This window comes from Lathamus discolor, chromosome W, assembly GCF_037157495.1.
Source record: "Lathamus discolor isolate bLatDis1 chromosome W, bLatDis1.hap1, whole genome shotgun sequence".
Classification (NCBI taxonomy): domain Eukaryota; kingdom Metazoa; phylum Chordata; class Aves; order Psittaciformes; family Psittacidae; genus Lathamus; species Lathamus discolor.
This window is the reverse complement of record NC_088908.1, coordinates 35,687,884-35,706,675: the sequence shown is the minus strand read 5'-3', so window position 1 is coordinate 35,706,675 and position 18,792 is coordinate 35,687,884. Positions and strand designations below refer to the sequence as shown.

Below are 18,792 nucleotides of genomic sequence, written 5' to 3'. Positions count from 1 at the left end.
GCGGGTTGGTGGGAGTGTGATAAATTCAGTCTGCCAGGCCTCCCCATATTTGTACTTAAGCCATCGTCCTCCATACCAATGAGGCTTTAACTGTTTGGCTTGCTTAATTGCAGCACGTTTCAGAGTCGTGAATAACCTGGGCAATAGTGTCCATTGTTAAGTCCACCCTTCGATCATGAGTCCATCTGTAGGTTGCATCTCTGCCCTGATGGCCTTAAGTGTCATGGGCCCACAAGGCTCAGAATAATTCAGCCTCCCCTTCAGCAGTTTCTGAAACTTGACCTTGGGGAATCCGTGCAGCTGCCTTCCATCTCCGACACTTCCAAAGCACTGGAGGGGCCCAGTGGACTAGGTACTTTCCCCTACTGTCCCACACACCCTTCCACTCATGAATGTCCAGCCTCGGGGAAAATCTCTTGGTCCTCCTATATCCTCATCTAATCCTAGACAAGACCCAAACCTGCCTCCACTTAGGTTTCGAGATCAGACGAAATGGTCATGGACAAAACACACTCTATATGTGTGCCAACATGCTGATCCCCATTACAATCAGCAGGCAGGTCCCAAGGGTACCCAAAGGCCATTCAAAACCTTCAGAACTCTCAAATGGTGCTGCTGTAGTTCTCACTGGGGCTGGTGTAGCTGCTGTGCTTGGAGCTGGAGTAGCTGTGCTGTCTGCTGCGTTCGGAGTTTAAGTAGCTGCTGTACTTGTTGCAGGGCTCTGTGGGAATGTCTCCCTCATAGGCTGAACACCCGAGGAGGGAAAAAAAAGATGTGTAATTGCTATACACTTCTATTATATACCTTCCAAAGTATAGAGGTGGTGACCACACTGGGAATGCAAGCCAGATCAGTTTTTTGATCAATGAGTCTATTGTATTGCAAGTCATTACCATAAAGTACAATGAAACAAGAACCTTGGCCAAGGCCCCCAGCCGATAAACACTAAAACAGCAAATACTGGCTGTAAGTAAGGCCCGCCTGGACAAGTTCCTGTGTGATGTACTGTAGGTTACCCTGCTCTTGCAGGGGGGTTGGACTAGATGATCTTTTGAGGTCCCTTCCAACCCTTGGGATTCTGTGATTCTGTGATTCTGTGACATGCTGAAACTCCGAAATCAAGAGCAACAACTTTGAGAGCCAATAAATCAGCATTGTGACGAGTGACTATTAATCCGACACAATGAATGCTTTTCACAAATGCGATTAGACACACTTCAGTCAGATCTGTTGCTGTATTAACTCTTTGTGCCCCACGTTGGGTGCCACAAAGAACTGTTGTGGTTTAAGTCCAGTCATTAATTCAGAAAAACCACATAACCATTTGCTCACTCCCCCCCCCCCTTCCTCACCCCTGCTCCCAGAGGGATGGGGAGGAGAATTGAAAGAATGTAACTCCCATGGGTTGAGATAAGAACAGTCCGGTAAATAAGGTATAACACAAAACCACTACTGCTACCACCAATAATAATAATGATAAGGGAAATAACAACGGGAGAGAATACAACCACTCACCACCCGGCGACCGATACCCAGCCCGACCCCATCAGTGATCTAGCCCTTCCAGGTAACTGCCCCCAGTTTAAATAGTGGGCATGGTGTGCTGTGGTATGGAATACCTCTTTGGCTAGTTTGGGTCAGGTGTCCTGTCTCTGCTCTGTGATGGAAAAGTCCCATCACAGATTTCTGAGGTACTACATTTATAACTGGCCTCCAGCTAGTTTTCTGAACTTTAAGGTACTGTGTTGAGGGATTTCAGGAATAGAAAGTTACTGGGATATTGCAGAGGCTGATGATGAGGATATAGGACAAGTATCTTTAGGAACCAAGCATCTCAGGGAATAGTTCTTTGATTATTGAATTTCTGACGAGCTGAATAGGTGACAAACCATATGATGGTTGAATTTACTTAGAACAAAAGTCTTTAAAATTAGGAAAACCTTTATTGTGGAAAAAACAAGATGGTGATAGTTCTTTATTATGAAAGGATTGTGTGTGTTCAGGGAAGTTGGGTACCTGTAGTTACACTGCTGAAATTCAAAGAATTATTATCAATTATTCATTCGTACCCTTACCTGGAATGCAAGGCAGAATATTCCATCTCAAACCTTTTTTCTGGACACTAGTTAATTAAATTTCCTTTCTTACTTACATTTTACCTTTCAGACTAGAGTTTTTTGTTTGATAGCTTTGCTTACACATTTGCATGATAAAATGGTGCATGCTCAAGTAGGTCTTGATATTGCAAGTCTGACTTGCACAAATAGCTGGTACCAATATGAATAGTCCTTCCGACTTCAAGGACTTAATTTGCATGAGTAACAGTTGCAGCATGGGGATCTGAATACGTATGTCTTCTTTCCAGTACACGCATTCAGCTCTCAGTAACTCCAGCGGAGTTCCTTCTCTATTACAGGAGACAAATTGGGCACCAAGAATAAAGCAAAAATCAGTTTTTTAAAAAAAGCATATGTGCATATTGCTAAAATCCCTGAGGTAACACGTGCAGTGTGGAGTCAGTGGTGGCTTAAGTTAGCTGAAGAGATAACAACTTCAAAGAGTCATTATAAAAATATATATAGCATAGGGAATTGGGCGCTGGGAAGTGCCGGAGTGGTGTTCTGTAGTGATGCAATAAAACACACACTGAAATGGACACTGCGGATCAGAAGACGAAGAGGGGGCGAGCGAGGGCTGCGCTAGCCATGGCCGCTCAGCGGGGCCTCCGCAGGGCCCCCTGTCGGCGGCGTCGGTGTCCGCCGCACTGCTCTGTTGATGGAGCGGCTCTGACAGAAGCCCGAAGTGATGGTAAACGCTGCCAGCTCGCCTCAGATCGCATCATGGAAATAACAGACATGTACGTTCCCATAAGACCACTGCTCACTTGTTCGTCCTCATTTTTTAGACGTGTGGCGGTTTCTTGCTCTTGAATTTGGCCAGGTAAAGCTAGGAATGCCTCACAAAACAAATGCTTGTAATTAAGCCTCTCATGTTGTATCTGCTTGGGGACCCCTCCCGCACATGAAAATTACTTTTGTAATTAGCCATTCAGGAAGCACTTTCCACAATATTCTCAAACAAATTTCCTGTGCTGTTTTGTGTACCCATTAACGTATCGCAAACATATTCACAAATGTTTTTAATAGTCTTGTGTTCATTCTGTGGAAAACTGACTCAGTGTCATCAGAGTATTAATTCTTCTGTGGTGGGTCAATCCAATAATCCATACAAAATGCAACTGCTGATTTTTTTATATGTAATATGCATATATATATTTGTGTGTGGATGCACAGAGTTTTCTATCCAGAAAGCTGTCCCACTGGCACTACTCATATATGTGTCTTTGTAGGATTATAGCTTAGATGAATATCTACAAATTTATATCCAGTATTCAGGAGTTATTGTGAATTTAGGAATTCTTAAGTGTTACCCATATTCTTGTTTCTGTAACTCAGGTGTTTTTTTAATATATTAATACATTAGACTGTAGAGAGTTTGCTTTTCATATAATCTCAGCACAAAGTACCAAATGTCCAAATAACTACAAATACGTCTTTTAGCAGTGTTTGGGGGACAACTGGTGTTTCTAAATAACTGTTGTTAATATGACACTATTTCTTTATATTTAATAAGTTTTTTCCCTAAATAATTTTCATTAACACTAGTATGCCAGTAGTGTAGGCTAAAGTATGCAAGCAACAGTATCCTTTGGGCTGCAGACTCATCTCATTGATACCGAAATTAAACTGCACTAATTCTTCTGAAAATAAAGGAATTGTTTTTTCTTGTGTAGGTCAACTGAGAATTCAAATTGTTTATGCTTTGTTTTAATATACGAGGATAAACTTCAATAAAATTTCTTATATGCTTAAATTTCTAAGTGGTAAAATAAAGCTCTGATAGCTCTTTCAAACTTTGAAATGTAATCACAGGTCTTTTCAGGGGGTCATGAATGTATCACCAAAGCCATATAAATGCACTGCTGCAGATTTTTCTGTTCAAGAATATGAAGTTCTGACTTCATGTTCTTTAGAGGGTGTCGGGTTGGTTTGTTTGTTTGTGTGTGTGGGGTAAGCTAATTCTATTTTAATTTGTTTTTTGATTTAGCTAAAAAACTAGGAATTACTGATGTGCCAGCTGAGGTGGTTACTTTTATTTCCCATGCAACACAAAACAGATTAAGAACAGTGATAGAAAAATTAACAGTGATAACCCAGCACCGGATGGAATCATACAAAGTAAGTGCGCAAAGAAAGGTATTTTGTTACCATGTTATAATTACAGAATGATGCAGTGTGATGCTGTTTTTTCTTAGCACACAGTAAGTGTTTTGTGTCATTCTCTGTGCAAAGCATGTTTTAAAGGCATGTTTGTCCACCTCAGCAAATAGAAGGTGGTAGGGTGATAGTACTGCTTGCTGAATCTGCCTTCCTTCTCTGTGATAGAATTGTTTTCATCCTTCTCTGCTAAAGTGTCTAGCATGGAGCATCTGTTTAGCTATTTCTGCTCATCAGTTGTGACTAAGACCGTTGATTCTTGATCTCCTTTTTTAACCAAGACATCCACTGATTGGATCAAAATTGTTTCAGTATAAAGGAATCTATGGTAAATTTACATGTCATTGTCTGTGACAAATATTAATATTTTACAAAAGCTACCAATTTGTCTTAAAACAGCAACTAAAGAATTCAGCTGCAAATTCTTCACTGTAATTAAACATTTATGTTCTTTTTAAAAAGAACATTTCAAGATAAAATGCTACTCTGATTCTATTGTTAGTGATTGAATTCTTGAAGAAAATTAGAACTATTTAGATATCTTAAATCAGGGAGGAAATTTAAATAAGAATCTGCAAACCAGTTTGAAATTCAAATAAAGCAAACATCTTTATTGATAAATTTGAAATATACTAAGATGCGAATAAATGTTTAACTGGTGTAAAAGCAAGATGATAATGACCATTTGACATGGTTTAAGCCCAGCCCGTAACTCAGAACCACGCCTCTTATCTCCATCTCCCCCCTCCCTTCCTCCCCCTGCTCCCACAGGGATGGGGAGGAGAATGGAAAGAATATAACCCCCATGGATTGAGATAAGAACAGTCCAGTAACTAAGGTATAACACAAACCCACTACTGCTACTACCAATAATAATAATGATAAAGGAAATAACAAGGTGTCCTGGGTTCAGCAGTAGCAGTCATTTTTCTCCTTCTTAGTAGCTGCTGCAGTGCTGTGTTTTTGACTGTCGGCCTGGGAACAGCACTGATAACACCAATGTTTTTAGTTGGTGCTCAGTAATATTTACTCTGACCAAGGACTTTCTGACTCTCATGCTCTGCCAGGGAGGACAGGAAGCCGGGAGGAAGCAGAGACAGGACACCTGACCCAAACTAGCCAAAGAGGTATTCCATACCACAGCATGTCATGCCCACTATATAAACTGGAGGCAGTTACCCGGAAGGGCTAGATCACTGCTGGGGTCGGGCTGGGTATCAGTCGGCGGATGGTGAGCTGTTTTATTCTCTTCCCTTGTTATTTCCCTTATCATTATTATTATTGGTGGTAGCAGTAGTGGTTTGTGTTATACCTTAGTTACCAGTCTGTTCTTATTTCAACCCGTAGGAGTTGCATTCTTTCGACTCTCCTCCCCATCCCTCTGGGAGCGGCGAGTTGTAATTTTGGGGAGTGAGAGAGAGACTGCATGGTACTGAATTACCGGATGGACTTAAACCATGACACAAGGGAAGAGAATACAACCGCTCACCACCTGCCGGCCGATACCCAGCCCGACCCGAGCAGGGATCTAGCCCTTCTGGGGAATTGCCCCCAGTTTATATACTGGGCATGATGTGCTGTGGTATGGAATACCTCTTGGCTAGTTTGGGTGAGGTTTACACCTGACTTCCCCTCCTCCCTGGCAGAGCATGAGTCTCAGGATGTCCTTGGTCAGAGTAAACATTACTTAGCAACAAGTAAAAACATCAGTGTGATCAGCACTGATCCCAGACTGAAAATCAAAAACACAGCACTGCACCAGCTACTAAGAAGGAGTAAAATGACTGCTACAGCTGAACCCAGGACAGTATCCACCCCTTATTCCATACCATTCAAATCATGCTCAGATCCCACATTTTTCAATATGCCATCACTCTTCTCTCATATATATATATACATACACACACACACAAAGAGAGAGATATCATTTCTTAGTGCATGGACCAATCCCTATAAAGCTACTGAGTTCATCCGGTCCATAATGCTGGGCTCCATCTCTCATTACAATCTTTCAGAGGAGGAGAGGCTGTGTGCAGTGTTGGATTGTTGCCTGCTGATGACACCGTGGAAATTGTCTGGTCAGTGCTGAAGTCGTCATCAGCATCTATATGGCATACCTTCACCACCAAGTTCTGCACCCAGGCAGCGATATCTTGCCAGAGTGCAGCAGCCCAGATGGTTTTACCTCTGTGTTGCCAGTTGCTCTGCTTCAGTTGCTGCAACCACCCCCACAGGGCATTTGCCACCATCCATGAGTCAGTATAGATATAAAGTACTGACTACTTTTCTAGTTCAGCAATGTCCAAGGTCAGCTGGATGGCTTTTACCTCTGCAAATTGACTTGATTCACCCTCTCCTTCAGCAGTTTCTACAACTTGTCGTCGGAGACTCCATACAGCTCCCTTCCACCTGCAACGCTTCCAAAGCACAAATCCATCTGAGCCACTTCAATCTTAGCAGCTTGATCCACCTGTTGATTTTTCTGATGTTCCTCAGTGGCCTGACTCTTGGGGACATGGGCATCTACGTGGCATACCTTCACCACCAAGTTCTGCACCCAGGCAGTGATATCTTGCCAGAGCGCAGCAGCCCAGATGGCTTTCCCTCTGCCTTGCCAGTTTCTCTGCTTCCATTGCTGCAACCACCCCCACAGGGTGTTTGCCACTATCCATGAGTCAGTATAAAGTCCTGGACACTTTTCTCATTCAGCAATGTCCAAGGCCAGCTGGATGGCTTTCACCTCAGGAAATTGACTCGATTCACTTCAGCAGTTTCTACATCTTGTCGTCAGGGACTCCATGCAGCTGTCTTCCATCTCCAATGCTTTCCCACAATACAACAGGACCCATCAGTAAACAAGGCATATTGCTTTTCACTTTCTGACCATTCATTATATAGTGATCTTGTTCTTCCCAGTGCCCTTGTCCTCATCCGTGACATGGAGGATACCGTTCACATCTATTTCAATGGTAACTTCAATCTGGAGGACACCACGAGGGGCAGGAGGGATTCCAGTGAGATCAGAAGTTTCCAAACGAAGATTATCCTTTACCTTTGTTCTCCTCTTCAATTCATACATCCGCTCCTCCAGAGCTGAGTTAGGTTTTCCATCCCACTTTCTCATGTCTTCTCCTTGATCCCGCAGGTAAAAACATAGGGTGGCCTGTGACGTATACTTTCTATATCTTCTCTCTTAAGCAGTAGGACACCTTTTGTTAATAGCTGAGACATGGGTTGGTACACATGGGGAGCTGGATAGATCGGATAGATCGTTTCTCAATTGTTTGAACTCCTGGGTCAGTTTTTCCACAACTGAAATGATGGAAGGGGTGAGATTGTCTTTGAACTCTCAGAGCTGATGAATCATTTCATCCACTGTTGGTGGTACTATGTCATTCCAGGTTATTGCTGCCAGTGAGTGGGCATATGATGACGGTGCACTCCTTGTTAATTTCCGCCACATGGGTTGTGTACATTCGACTTCATCTGGATCTATGGGTGCATTCCTGGCATCCTGCTTGCGATATATCATCTCTACAATGGCTGATTCCCTCAGAGACTGGATGCCTTTCTCTATCATGGTCCAGTTGGCTGAACAACTCATAACATCAGACTTGTACGGAAACCTTTCTTTCACAGCTGCCAAGAGCCACCTCCAAAGGCTGAGGGACAATTTCTCTTTTGCAATTGCTTTGTCAATTCCCCCTTCCCTAACAAGTGATCCCAGCTGCTTAGCTTCCCTACCTTCTAGTTCGTGACCGTCATTCCCATTGTCCCAGCATCAGAGCAACCAGGTGATGATGTGTTCCCCTGGTTGACAGGAAAATTTTTTTGCAAGTTCCATTGCTCAGTTGAGGTCTGGGGTTGAGAAGTCACCTCTTCTTCTTCCTCTGATTCATGTAATAATAAGTCCTGGTCAGATGCTGTCCTGTGTAGTAAGTGCATTGTTAATTCATCTTTCTTCACTGTGTGGGTTCCTCTTTGTGCCTCTTTTTTAATTTTCTCCTTGTGTACAGGGGCAAACAATATTGGCACGAATTGGTCTTCTTGTTTAGATGCAGTGATTATCACTGTGGTTGGAATGGCTGCAGTATCAGTTGTTGGGATTGGTGCAGGCGCTGTGCTTGGGGTTTGAGTAGCACCAGCAGCTGAGCTGTCTGTTGCTGTCAGGGTTTGTATTGATGCTGTACCTGTCGCTGGGGTTGGTGTAGTTGCTGTGCTTGGAATTGGATTAGCTGCATATTGTGCTGCTGTCGGAGTTTGAGGAGCTGCTGTACTTGTCGATGGGGTTGGTTTAGTTGCTGTATTTGGAGTTGTAGAAGCTGTGTTTTCTGTTGCTTTGCCATCAGATCCAGAGACATTTTTTTCCCCTTTGAAGGTGCTGCATAGTGTTGAACAGGGCTCTGTAAGCATAGGCCAAGCCCCAGCATGTTGCCATTATTTGCCCCTCTCTGATTTGACCAGGATGACAAAACACCTCATTTAAGTGTTTTACTATTTTTTCTGGACTTTGTACTTGTTCAGGGGTGAAGTTCCAAAGCACTGGAGGGACCCACTGGCCTAGATACTTGCCCGTACTAACCCACACACCCTGCCACGCATGACTGTCCGGCCTCGGGGAAAATTTCTTGGTCCTCCTATATCATTGCCTAACCCTAGAGCAGACCCAAATCCATACCTGCTTAACTTTCAAGATCAGACAAAATGGTCGTGGTAAAACACACACACTCTGTATGTGCGCCAACATGCTGATCCCATCACAATCAGCAGGCAGGTCTCAAGGGTATTCTAAGGCCATCCAAAACCTTCAGAACTCTCAAATGATACTGCAAATAGCCTGGTGGGGGAGCTGGCGGTGTAAGGGAATGTCTCTTTCATAGGTTGACCCCTGAAGGAAAGACAAAAAGATGTGTAATTGCTAAACATTTCCATTATATACCTCCCAAAGCATAGAGGTGATGACCACACTGTTAATGCAAGCCAGATCAGTTTCATGATCAATGATTCTATTGTATTACAAGTCATTACCCTAAAGTACAGTGAAAGAAGAACCTTAGCCCAGGCCCCCCAGACGATAAACACTAAGACAGCAGATACTGGCTGTAAGTAAGGTATGACATGCTGAAACTCTGAGATCATGTGCAACAACTTTGAGAGCCAATAAATCAGCATTGTGACAAGTGACTATTAATCTGACACAATGAATGCTTATCACAAATATGATCAGACACACTTCAGTCAGATCTGTTGCTATATTAACCCTTTGTGCCCCACGTTGGGTGCCACAAAGAACTGTTGTGGTTTAAGCCCAGCTGGTAATTCAGAACCACATGGCCACTTGCTCACTCCCCCCCCCCCTTCCTCCCCCCGCTCCTGGAGGGATGGGGAGGAGAATCAAAAGAGTGTAACTCCCACAGGTTGAGATAAGAACAGTCCGGTAACTAAGGTATAACACAAAACCACTACTGCTACCACCAATAATAATAATGATAAGAGAAATAACAAAGGAAGAGAATACAACCACTCACCACCTGCCGACTGATACCCAGCCTGACTCAAGCAGTGATCTATACCTTCCAGGTAACTGCCCCCACTTTATATTGCAAAAATGACATGCTGTGTAATGGAATACCCCTTTGGTTAGTTTGGGTCAGGTTTCCTTCTGTCTTCCCCTCTTTCCTGGCAGAGTATGAGACTCAGAAAGTCCTTGGTCAGAGTAAACATTACTGAGCAACAACTGAAAACATCGATGTTATCAGCGTTGTTCCCAGGCTGAAAGTCAAAAACACAGCACTGCACCAGCTGCTAAGAAGGATAAAAATGACTGCTACTGCTGAACCCAGGACGCCATTGGTGTGTGTTGTGTCTAAACTGTGTTTAGATTTCTTTAGTGTATATATGCATTGAGTTGTTCTGATTTGGGGTTCTTATTTTTGTTTTGGGGATTGTTTGTTTGTTTTTCCCCTTGAATGAAAGCCTGGGCAAATGACTTTGGACTGTACCTTTGCCCACCTCTTTCCCTAACATGAGTCACAGCTGAACTGATTATATGTGGCATTTTCAAGAAAAAATAACTGGGATATGTGACTAATATCACCATTACTGTGATAGAAAAATAGATTAAAAAAAAACCTCCACTATGCCTGTGTGTTACTTACACTTACATCTTTCCTTGCAACTGATAGATATATTCTGCTATGTTAGATTAAAAATAAATCTGTTTGTTTCTTTCCAATATTCTTCATCAGCTTCAGCAGTGATAAATCCCTCCTTCCTTCACTCTAGGATGGCATCTGAGAATAAAACACTTCACTTAGTCCATGCTAAGCCAAAGATGCATTTAAAATAAAGTTTTAACAGGTTCTTAGAAAAAAACACAGTGCTGTCTCGGATTGAACCGTACCATTTTCATTGTCTTTTGTATATTTCTTGGCTAATGGTTTTATTTGATTTCATAGCATTGCAGTCAGAAAGGAAAATATTAAACAGATAAATTAGATGGAAGGAATATGAATAACTTATTGTTCTGACATTCTGAGTGTTCCCCCTGTTACTGGAGTATTGTATGCAATTCTGGTGTCCTCAACATAAAAAGGACATGGAACTGCTGGAACAAGTCCAGAGGAGGGCCACGAGGATGATCAGGGGACTGGAGCATCTCCCTTATGAAGATAGGCTGAGGAAGTTGGGGCTGTTCAGCCTGGAGAAGAGAAGGCTGCGTGGGGACCTAATAGCAGCCTTCCAGTATCTGAAGGGGGCCTATAGGGATGCTGGGGAGGGACTCTTCGTCAGGGACTGTAGTGACAGGACAAGGGGTAACGGGTTCAAACTTAAACAGGGGAAGTTTAGATTGCATATAAGGAGGAAATTCTTTCCTGTTAGGGTGGTGAGGCACTGGAATGGGTTGCCCAGGGGGGTTGTGAGTGCTCCATCCCTGGCGGTGTTCAAGGCCAGGTTGGATGAAGCCTTGTGTGGGATGGTTTAGTGTGAGGTGTCCCTGCCCATGGCAGGGGGGTTGGAACTAGATGATCTTGAGGTCCTTTCCAACCCTAACTATTCCATGATTCTATGGTTACTTGTGTCATAAATTCTTTTTGTTGGGTACTAGGAAAGGTTGCATGCTCTTAGTTGTCATAAAGTTCCTCTATTTTAATAGTAATTAGAGGCTTTTTTTTCAACTCAATTTTTACCTTTAATGCTTTTATCTTTTAATGCTGCATCTTGATCATATCTATTAATAGTTCAAGATGAGTACAAATACAGGTATTGCAGTTTATAACCAGGCTTATATGATATGTCTAGGACTGTTCAGTAATAAAGTTAAGTATCTTAGGGATTTTCAACCAGTAAGTGTGTTTGCTTTATTTTTAATTCCTTGATGTCTCTGGTGCTGATAAATAAATCTTTGTTTTTTCACTTATCTTAGATATTAAATTTAGCTACATTGTTAACCATAGACTGGTTGCATTCCCCTGAGCTCTAAAAAAAAATATTGATTTTATTTTTTTTTACTGTTAGTACAATGGAAAGATATTAAGGTATAGCACATATAGTCTTTAAATGCGTAGTCTTGATGAAAATGCATTGTAAGACACTGTTGTTGTTTTACAGGATGATGAGTGGTACAAACAAGCTACAGATGTCCGATCACAGTTGAAGTTTTTTGAACAGTTGGAGCGTTTAGAAAAGCAAAGGAAAGATGAACAAGAGCGGGAAATCTTGCTGAAGGCTGCCAAGGTATCTGTATTGCTCTATTTTTTTAAACTACTAAACAATTCATAATCTTCAAACAGTTATTTAATTTCATGAAATCTGTTTCATAAATAGATTATTTTTTTTTTATATAACAAAAAGATACTGTTGTCGTGACTTCACAACTGAAATTCATTAAGTCATACTATCTTATCTGTGATGACTTCAGTCACAGAATCACAGAATCACAGAATCCCAAGGGTTGGAAGGGACCTAAAAAGATCATCTAGTCCAACCCCCCTGCAAGAGCAGGGTAACCTACAGTACATCACACAGGAACTTGTCCAGGCGGGCCTTGAATATCTCCAGTGTAGGAGACTCCACAACCCCCCTGGGCAACCTGTTCCAGTGCTCTGTCACTCTTACAGTAAAGAAGTTCTTCCTGATGTTAACGTGGAACTTCCTATGCTCTAGTTTACACCCATTGCCCCTTGTCCTATCACTGGATATCACTGAAAAAAGCCTAGCTCCATCATCCTGACACCCACCCTTTACATATTTGTAAACATTGATGAGGTCACCCCTCAGTCTCCTCTTTTGCAAGCTAAAGAGACCCAGCTCCCTCAGCCTCTCCTCATAAGGGAGATGTTCCACTCCCTTAATCATCTTTGTGGCTCTGCGCTGGACTCCTTCAAGCAATTCCCTGTCCTTCTTGAACAGAGGGGCCCAGAACTGGACGCAATATTCCAGATGCGGCCTCACCAAGGCTGAGTAGAGGGGGAGGAGAACCTCTCTTCACCTACTAACCACTCCCTTTCTAATGCACCCTAAGATGCCATTTGCCTTCTTGGCCACAAGAGCACATTGCTGGCTCATGGTCATCCTCCTATCCACCAGGACCCCCAGGTCCCTTTCCCCTTCGCTACTTTCCAGCAGGTCAACCCCCAACCTGTACTGGTACATGGGGTTGTTCTTCCCCAGATGCAAGACTCTACACTTGCCCTTGTTAAATTTCATCAAGTTTCTCCCCGCCCAACTCTCCAGCCTGTCCAGGTCTCGCTGAATGGCAGCACAGTCCTCTGGTGTGTCAGCCACTCCTCCCAGTTTTGTGTCATCAGCAAACTTGCTGAGGGTGCACTCAGTTCCCTCATCCAGGTCATTGATGAAAATATTAAACAGCACCGGTCCCAGCACCGACCCCTGAGGAACTCCACTGGTCACAGACCTCCAGCTAGATTCTGCGCCATTGACCACAACTCTCTGCCTTCTTCCTTTCAACCAGTTCTCGATCCACCTCACTACTTGATCGTCAAGCCCACACTTCTTTAGCTTATCTATGAGGATGCTGTGGGAGACAGTATCAAATGCCTTACTGAAATCAAGAAAAACTACATCTACCGCTCTACCATCATCCCTCCACCTAGTCACTTCCTCATAGAAGGCTATAAGGTTGGTCATACATGACTTCCCCCTCATAAAACCATGTTGGCTGTTCTTAATGACCCCCTCATCCTTGATATGCCTAGTGATGGAGTCAAGAATAAGTTGTTCCATCATCTTTCCAGAGATGGAGGTAAGGCTGACCGGTCTATAATTACCCGGGTCCTCCTTCTTGCCCTTCTTATAGATTGGTGTGACCTTTGCCATCCGCCAATCCTCAGGCACCTCGCCCGTTTCCCACGACTTACCAAAGATGATGGAAAGTGGCCTAGCAATGACCTCCGCCAGCTCCCTCAGCACCCGTGGGTGCATTCCATCCGGACCCATCGATTTACAGATGTCCAGATTGCATAGCTGATCCCTAACCCAATCCTCATCTACCAAAGCAAACTCCTCCTTTGTCCTGACTCCTTCTGGGGCTATAGAAATCCGGGGCCCTCGGGGAGAGTCTGCAGGAGTAAAGACAGAGGCAAAGAAGGCATTCAGCACCTCTGCCTTCTTTATATCCTCTGTCTCCAGGGTACCCACTTCGTTCAGCAGTGGGCCTATATTGCCTCTTGTGTTAGTTTTATTTGCTATGTATTTGAAGAAGCCCTTTCTATTGTCTTTAACCCGACTAGCAAGATTGAGTTCCAAGGAGGCCTTAGCTGTCCTAATTGCCTCCCTACATCCTCTAACAACTGTCCTATATTCCTCCCAAGCGGCCAGCCCCTCCTTCCATAATCCATAGATTCTCCTTTTCCACTTGAGTTTGCCCAGCAGCTCCTTGTTTAACCACGCCGGTCTCCTAGATCCCTTACTTGACTTCCTACTCATTGGGACGCTCCGATCCTGAGCTTGGAAGAAGCGGTCCTTGAATGCTAACCAACTATCTTGAGCCCCTTTACCGCCTAGTACACTTTCCCATGAGACTTCCCTTAGCAGTTGACTGAAGAGGCCAAAGTTGGCCCTCCGGAAATCCAGAACTGTGGCTTTGCTAGGTATTCTATTCCTCCCACACAGGATCCTAAACTCCACCATCTCATGGTCACTGCAGCCAAGGCTGCCATTGACCGTCACCACTTCGACCAAACCCTCCTTGTTGGCAAGTACTAAATCTAGCAGCGCTGCTCTCCTAGTTGGTACGTCCACCATTTGCATTAAGAAATTATCATCAATGCACTCGAGGAACCTCCTAGACTGTGAATGACTGGCTGTGTGAGTCTTCCAGCAAATATCGGGGTAGTTAAAGTCCCCCACGACGACTAAGGCATGTAGTCGCAAGGCTACTTCCAGTTGCCTGTAGAAAGCCTCATCAACTCCTTCATCCTGATCAGGAGGTCTGTAATAGACCCCCACAACTGTATCACCCGTGCCAGTCTGCCCCTTGATTCGTACCCACAGACATTCCAATTGCTCCTCATCCGACCCCGGACAGAACTCAATACATTCTAGTTGCTCTCTCACGTAAAGAGCAACTCCACCACCTCGCTTTGCTGACCTATCTTTCCTAAAAAGGACATAGCCATCCATGACCACATTCCAGTCATGTGAACTGCCCCACCATGTCTCTGTAATTGCCACTAGATCATAACCTTTAGCCCGCACACAGACTTCTAACTCCTCCTGTTTATTCCCCATGCTGCGTGCATTGGTGTACAGGCATTTCAGGGAGCCAGTCCTAGTACCCTTTTTCCCCTGCGGGACAGGGTCTAAAAAGCTATCCTTTCCCACAAGCGAAACAAGAGATTGATAGTCCTCCTTAGCCCGCCATCCTTCAATCCCTAGCATGTTCCTCTTGGGCTTGTCCCCAACAGGCCCAGTTAAATCCCCTCCCCCCTTCCTAACTAGTTTAAAGCCCTGTCAATAAGCCCTGCTAACTCCTGCCCCAAAACCCTTTTTCTTCTCTGGGACTGGTGTATCCCGCCTGTCACCAGCAAACCAGGTGTCTCATACAGCAGCCCGTGACTGAAAAACCCAAACCCCTGCCTTTGGCACCAGTCACGTAGCCATACAGAATCCCAAGGGTTGGAAGGGACCTAAAAAGATCATCTAGTCCAACCCCCCTGCAAGAGCAGGGTAACCTACAGTACATCACACAGGAACTTGTCCAGGCGGGTCTTGAATATCTCCAGTGTAGGTGACTCCACAACCCCCCTGGGCAACCTGTTCCAGTGCTCTGTCACTCTTACAGTAAAGAAGTTCTTCCTGATGTTAACGTGGAACTTCCTATGCTCCAGTTTACACCCATTGCCCCTTGTCCTATCACTGGATATCACTGAAAAAAGCCTAGCTCCATCATCCTGACACCTACCCTTTACATATTTGTAAACATTGATGAGGTCACCCCTCAGTCTCCTCTTCTCCAAGCTAAAGAGACCCAGCTCCCTCAGCCTCTCCTCATAAGGGAGATGTTCCACTCCCTTAATCATCTTTGTGGCTCTGCGCTGGACTCCTTCAAGCAATTCCCTGTCCTTTTTGAACAGAGGGGCCCAGAACTGGACGCAATATTCCAGATGCGGCCTCACCAAGGCTGAGTAGAGGGGGAGGAGAACCTCTCTTGACCTACTAACCACTCCCTTTCTAATGCACCCTAAGATGCCATTTGCCTTCTTGGCCACAAGAGCACATTGCTGGCTCATGGTCATCCTCCTATCCACCAGGATCCCCAGGTCCCTTTCCCGTTCACTACTTTCCAGCAGGTCAACCCCCAACCTGTACTGGTACATGGGGTTGTTCTTCCCCAGATGCAAGACTCTACACTTGCCCTTGTTAAATTTCATCAAGTTTCTCCCCGCCCAACTCTCCAGCCTGTCCAGGTCTCGCTGAATGGCAGCACAGTCCTCTGGTGTGTCAGCCACTCCTCCCAGTTTTGTGTCATCAGCAAACTTGCTGAGGGTGCACTCAGTTCCATTAACCTGCAGAGTCTTTTTATATATCCCTTCACCCTCGCTTGCAACAGGTATGGAGGCAAACACCACTTGCGCTCCAGACCCTTTAACCAGCCGTCCCAGGGCCCTGTAGTCTCTCTTCATTGCCCTTACGTTCCTCGTAATAATTTCGTCACTGCCAACCTGAAAAACCAGCAGCGGGTAGTAGTCAGACGGCTGCACCAGTTCAGAGAGTTTCTTTTTAACATCTCTAATCCGAGCCCCAGGCAGGCAGCAGACCTCCCTGTGGGGTGGATCCGGTCGACAAATGGGCCCTTCTGTTCCCCTCAGAAGGGAGTCACCCACCACAATTACTCTTCTTTTCTTCTTGGTTGGGGAAGTTCTGAGGCGTGTGGGTGAGTGACTAGCCCTGGGTGACTCACTAGATAGATTTGCCTCACCATCTCCATTCACCTGGCGCTGAATTTCCAAGACCTCGTACCTGTTATTCAAGGGCAATTGGGAGGAAGGAAGGGATTGTGAGGGTTTTCGCTTACCTCTCTGAGGAGGAACCTCCCTCCATCCATCCTTGTCCATTAAGCTCTCTCCTTCTGTCTGATGGTAGGAGGGAAGGGGATCCATAGCTTGTTGAACCACTTCCCTCTGCCCTTGCCTTAGGGTGTGGTTCCACCAATCTATTTCACTTTCACACTCTCTAATGGCTCTCAACCTTTCTACCTCCTCCCTCAGTTCAGCCACCTGCCTGAGCAGGTCATTTATTTGCTCACAGCGAACACAAGCAGTGTCACTGGCTCCCTCCAATACAAGTGCCAGGCTCAGGCATTCGCTGCAGCCAGAGACCTGCACAGCTGCATGTCTGCAGGAAGGCTCAGACTGGATACCCACATTAGTACTCACTACAGCTTTCGATCGTGTTGTAACCATGATCTGTCTGGTCAATCAGTCCGTCTATGTCTCGCAGCACTCCTTCCCCCTCCTGTACTCCAGGCGAGTCCTCTCAATGAGGCGGTTGGAACGCTTCCCTGCCCGCTCCCCTGCCCGCTCGCCTGCCTGCGCGAACTGCCGCGCAAACTGCCTCGACGCTCTCTGTTTGCCGGCTCTGCCGCGCAAACTGCCTTGACGCTCTCTGTTTGCCGGGCTCCTGGTCGCCGCGCTCCCTGGGAAGGTTTTTTAGCCACTCCCAGCTGGTCCTACCTGACTGGAACGGTCCTGCATTTTCAAGATACAGATCTGAATGTGATGAGTTCTTGGGAGTATAGGAGACAATGGCTAACATTTTCAAAATAACTTTGTGAAGTAATTTTCACAATTGCCTTTGAAATTTAATAGATGCCAGGGTTTCCGTGCCATTTGAAAATCCTAGGCTGCACTTCCAGTATTTAAACACAATTCAGTAAATTCTTATAGATTTTTTTTTGAGGCTTTATACTTACTGAGTTTCCAGACTTCTCTTTTTTTTATTTAAAGTTTTGTTTATTTATTTATTTTAGTTTAGAAAGTGTGTGTCACTCTTGCTGTTCCTTCTCTATATAACTGCATTATTTTATTGATCCATGACTGTGTTTAATTCCAAAGACTGAAATTTCATACATGTCATAGAACAAACTAAGATAATATTATTTCAAGAGTATTTCAGCGGTCAGGAGTCTTGTATCTGCTTCCTCCCAGCTCCTTGTGCCCCTCCTTCTGGCAGTGCATAAGAGACTGAAAAGTCTTTGATCAGAGTAAGCATTACGTCACAACAACTAAAACATTGGTGTGTTATCAGCATTGTTTTCGGACTAAAGTTGAAAACACAGCACTCCAACAGCTACTAAGGAGAAAAATAGCTGTTACAGCTGAACCCAGGACAGTATCCACCCCTTATTCCATACCACTGAGATCATGCTCAGGTCCCAAATTTTTCAATATACCATCACTTTTTCTCTCTTTATATATTCATACACACACAGAGAGACAGATATCATTCCTTAGTCCATGGATCATCCCTATAAAGTTTGCTGAGTTCATTCAGTCCATGTCATGTTTCACCTGTCATACCAGTCTTTCAGGACAGCAGAAGGAGAGGCAGTGCATAGTGTTGGATTGTTGCCTGGTGATGACCCTGCTGAACTCATCTGGTCACTGCTTAGCTTGTCTAGTTTCATTAAAGTTCATTCTTTCTTGGGGTGACAATTGGAAGGAAGTCTAATTCAGTTGGTGGTGACGTGAGGACAGTTCTAGGAGACTCCTGATGTTCCTCCTGGCTTTTCCCATGACTTTATTCTCTGCTGATGATCATGACAGCACATATCTTCTTTTCAAAGCCCAGAGTGGCAGAGATAGGCATTTAACTGCTATCGAAGTTTTCTACAACAGGCACCAGCCCATCTATATGTTGCATCTCTGCCTTGATAGCCTGAGGTGTCATGGGCCCACCAGGCTAGAAATAATTCACCCTTATGTTGCCAATCTAAATCCATCTGAGCCAGGTCAGTCTTAGCAGCTTGATCCACCTGTTGATTTTTCTGATG

The 18,792-nt window shown here is 44.5% G+C and overlaps 1 protein-coding gene across 1 annotated transcript in view; it reads left to right on the top strand.

Annotated features, from left to right (window-relative positions):
* The window catches only part of LOC136004256 (transcription initiation factor TFIID subunit 4-like), a 252,580-nt gene that overhangs the window by 91,345 nt on the left and 142,443 nt on the right, over positions 1-18,792 (top strand). The window contains exons 12-13 of the mRNA XM_065660599.1: positions 4,108-4,238; positions 11,889-12,014. Coding sequence (XP_065516671.1) covers positions 4,108-4,238; positions 11,889-12,014 — 257 coding nt within the window. The remainder of the gene's footprint in view (positions 1-4,107; positions 4,239-11,888; positions 12,015-18,792) is intronic.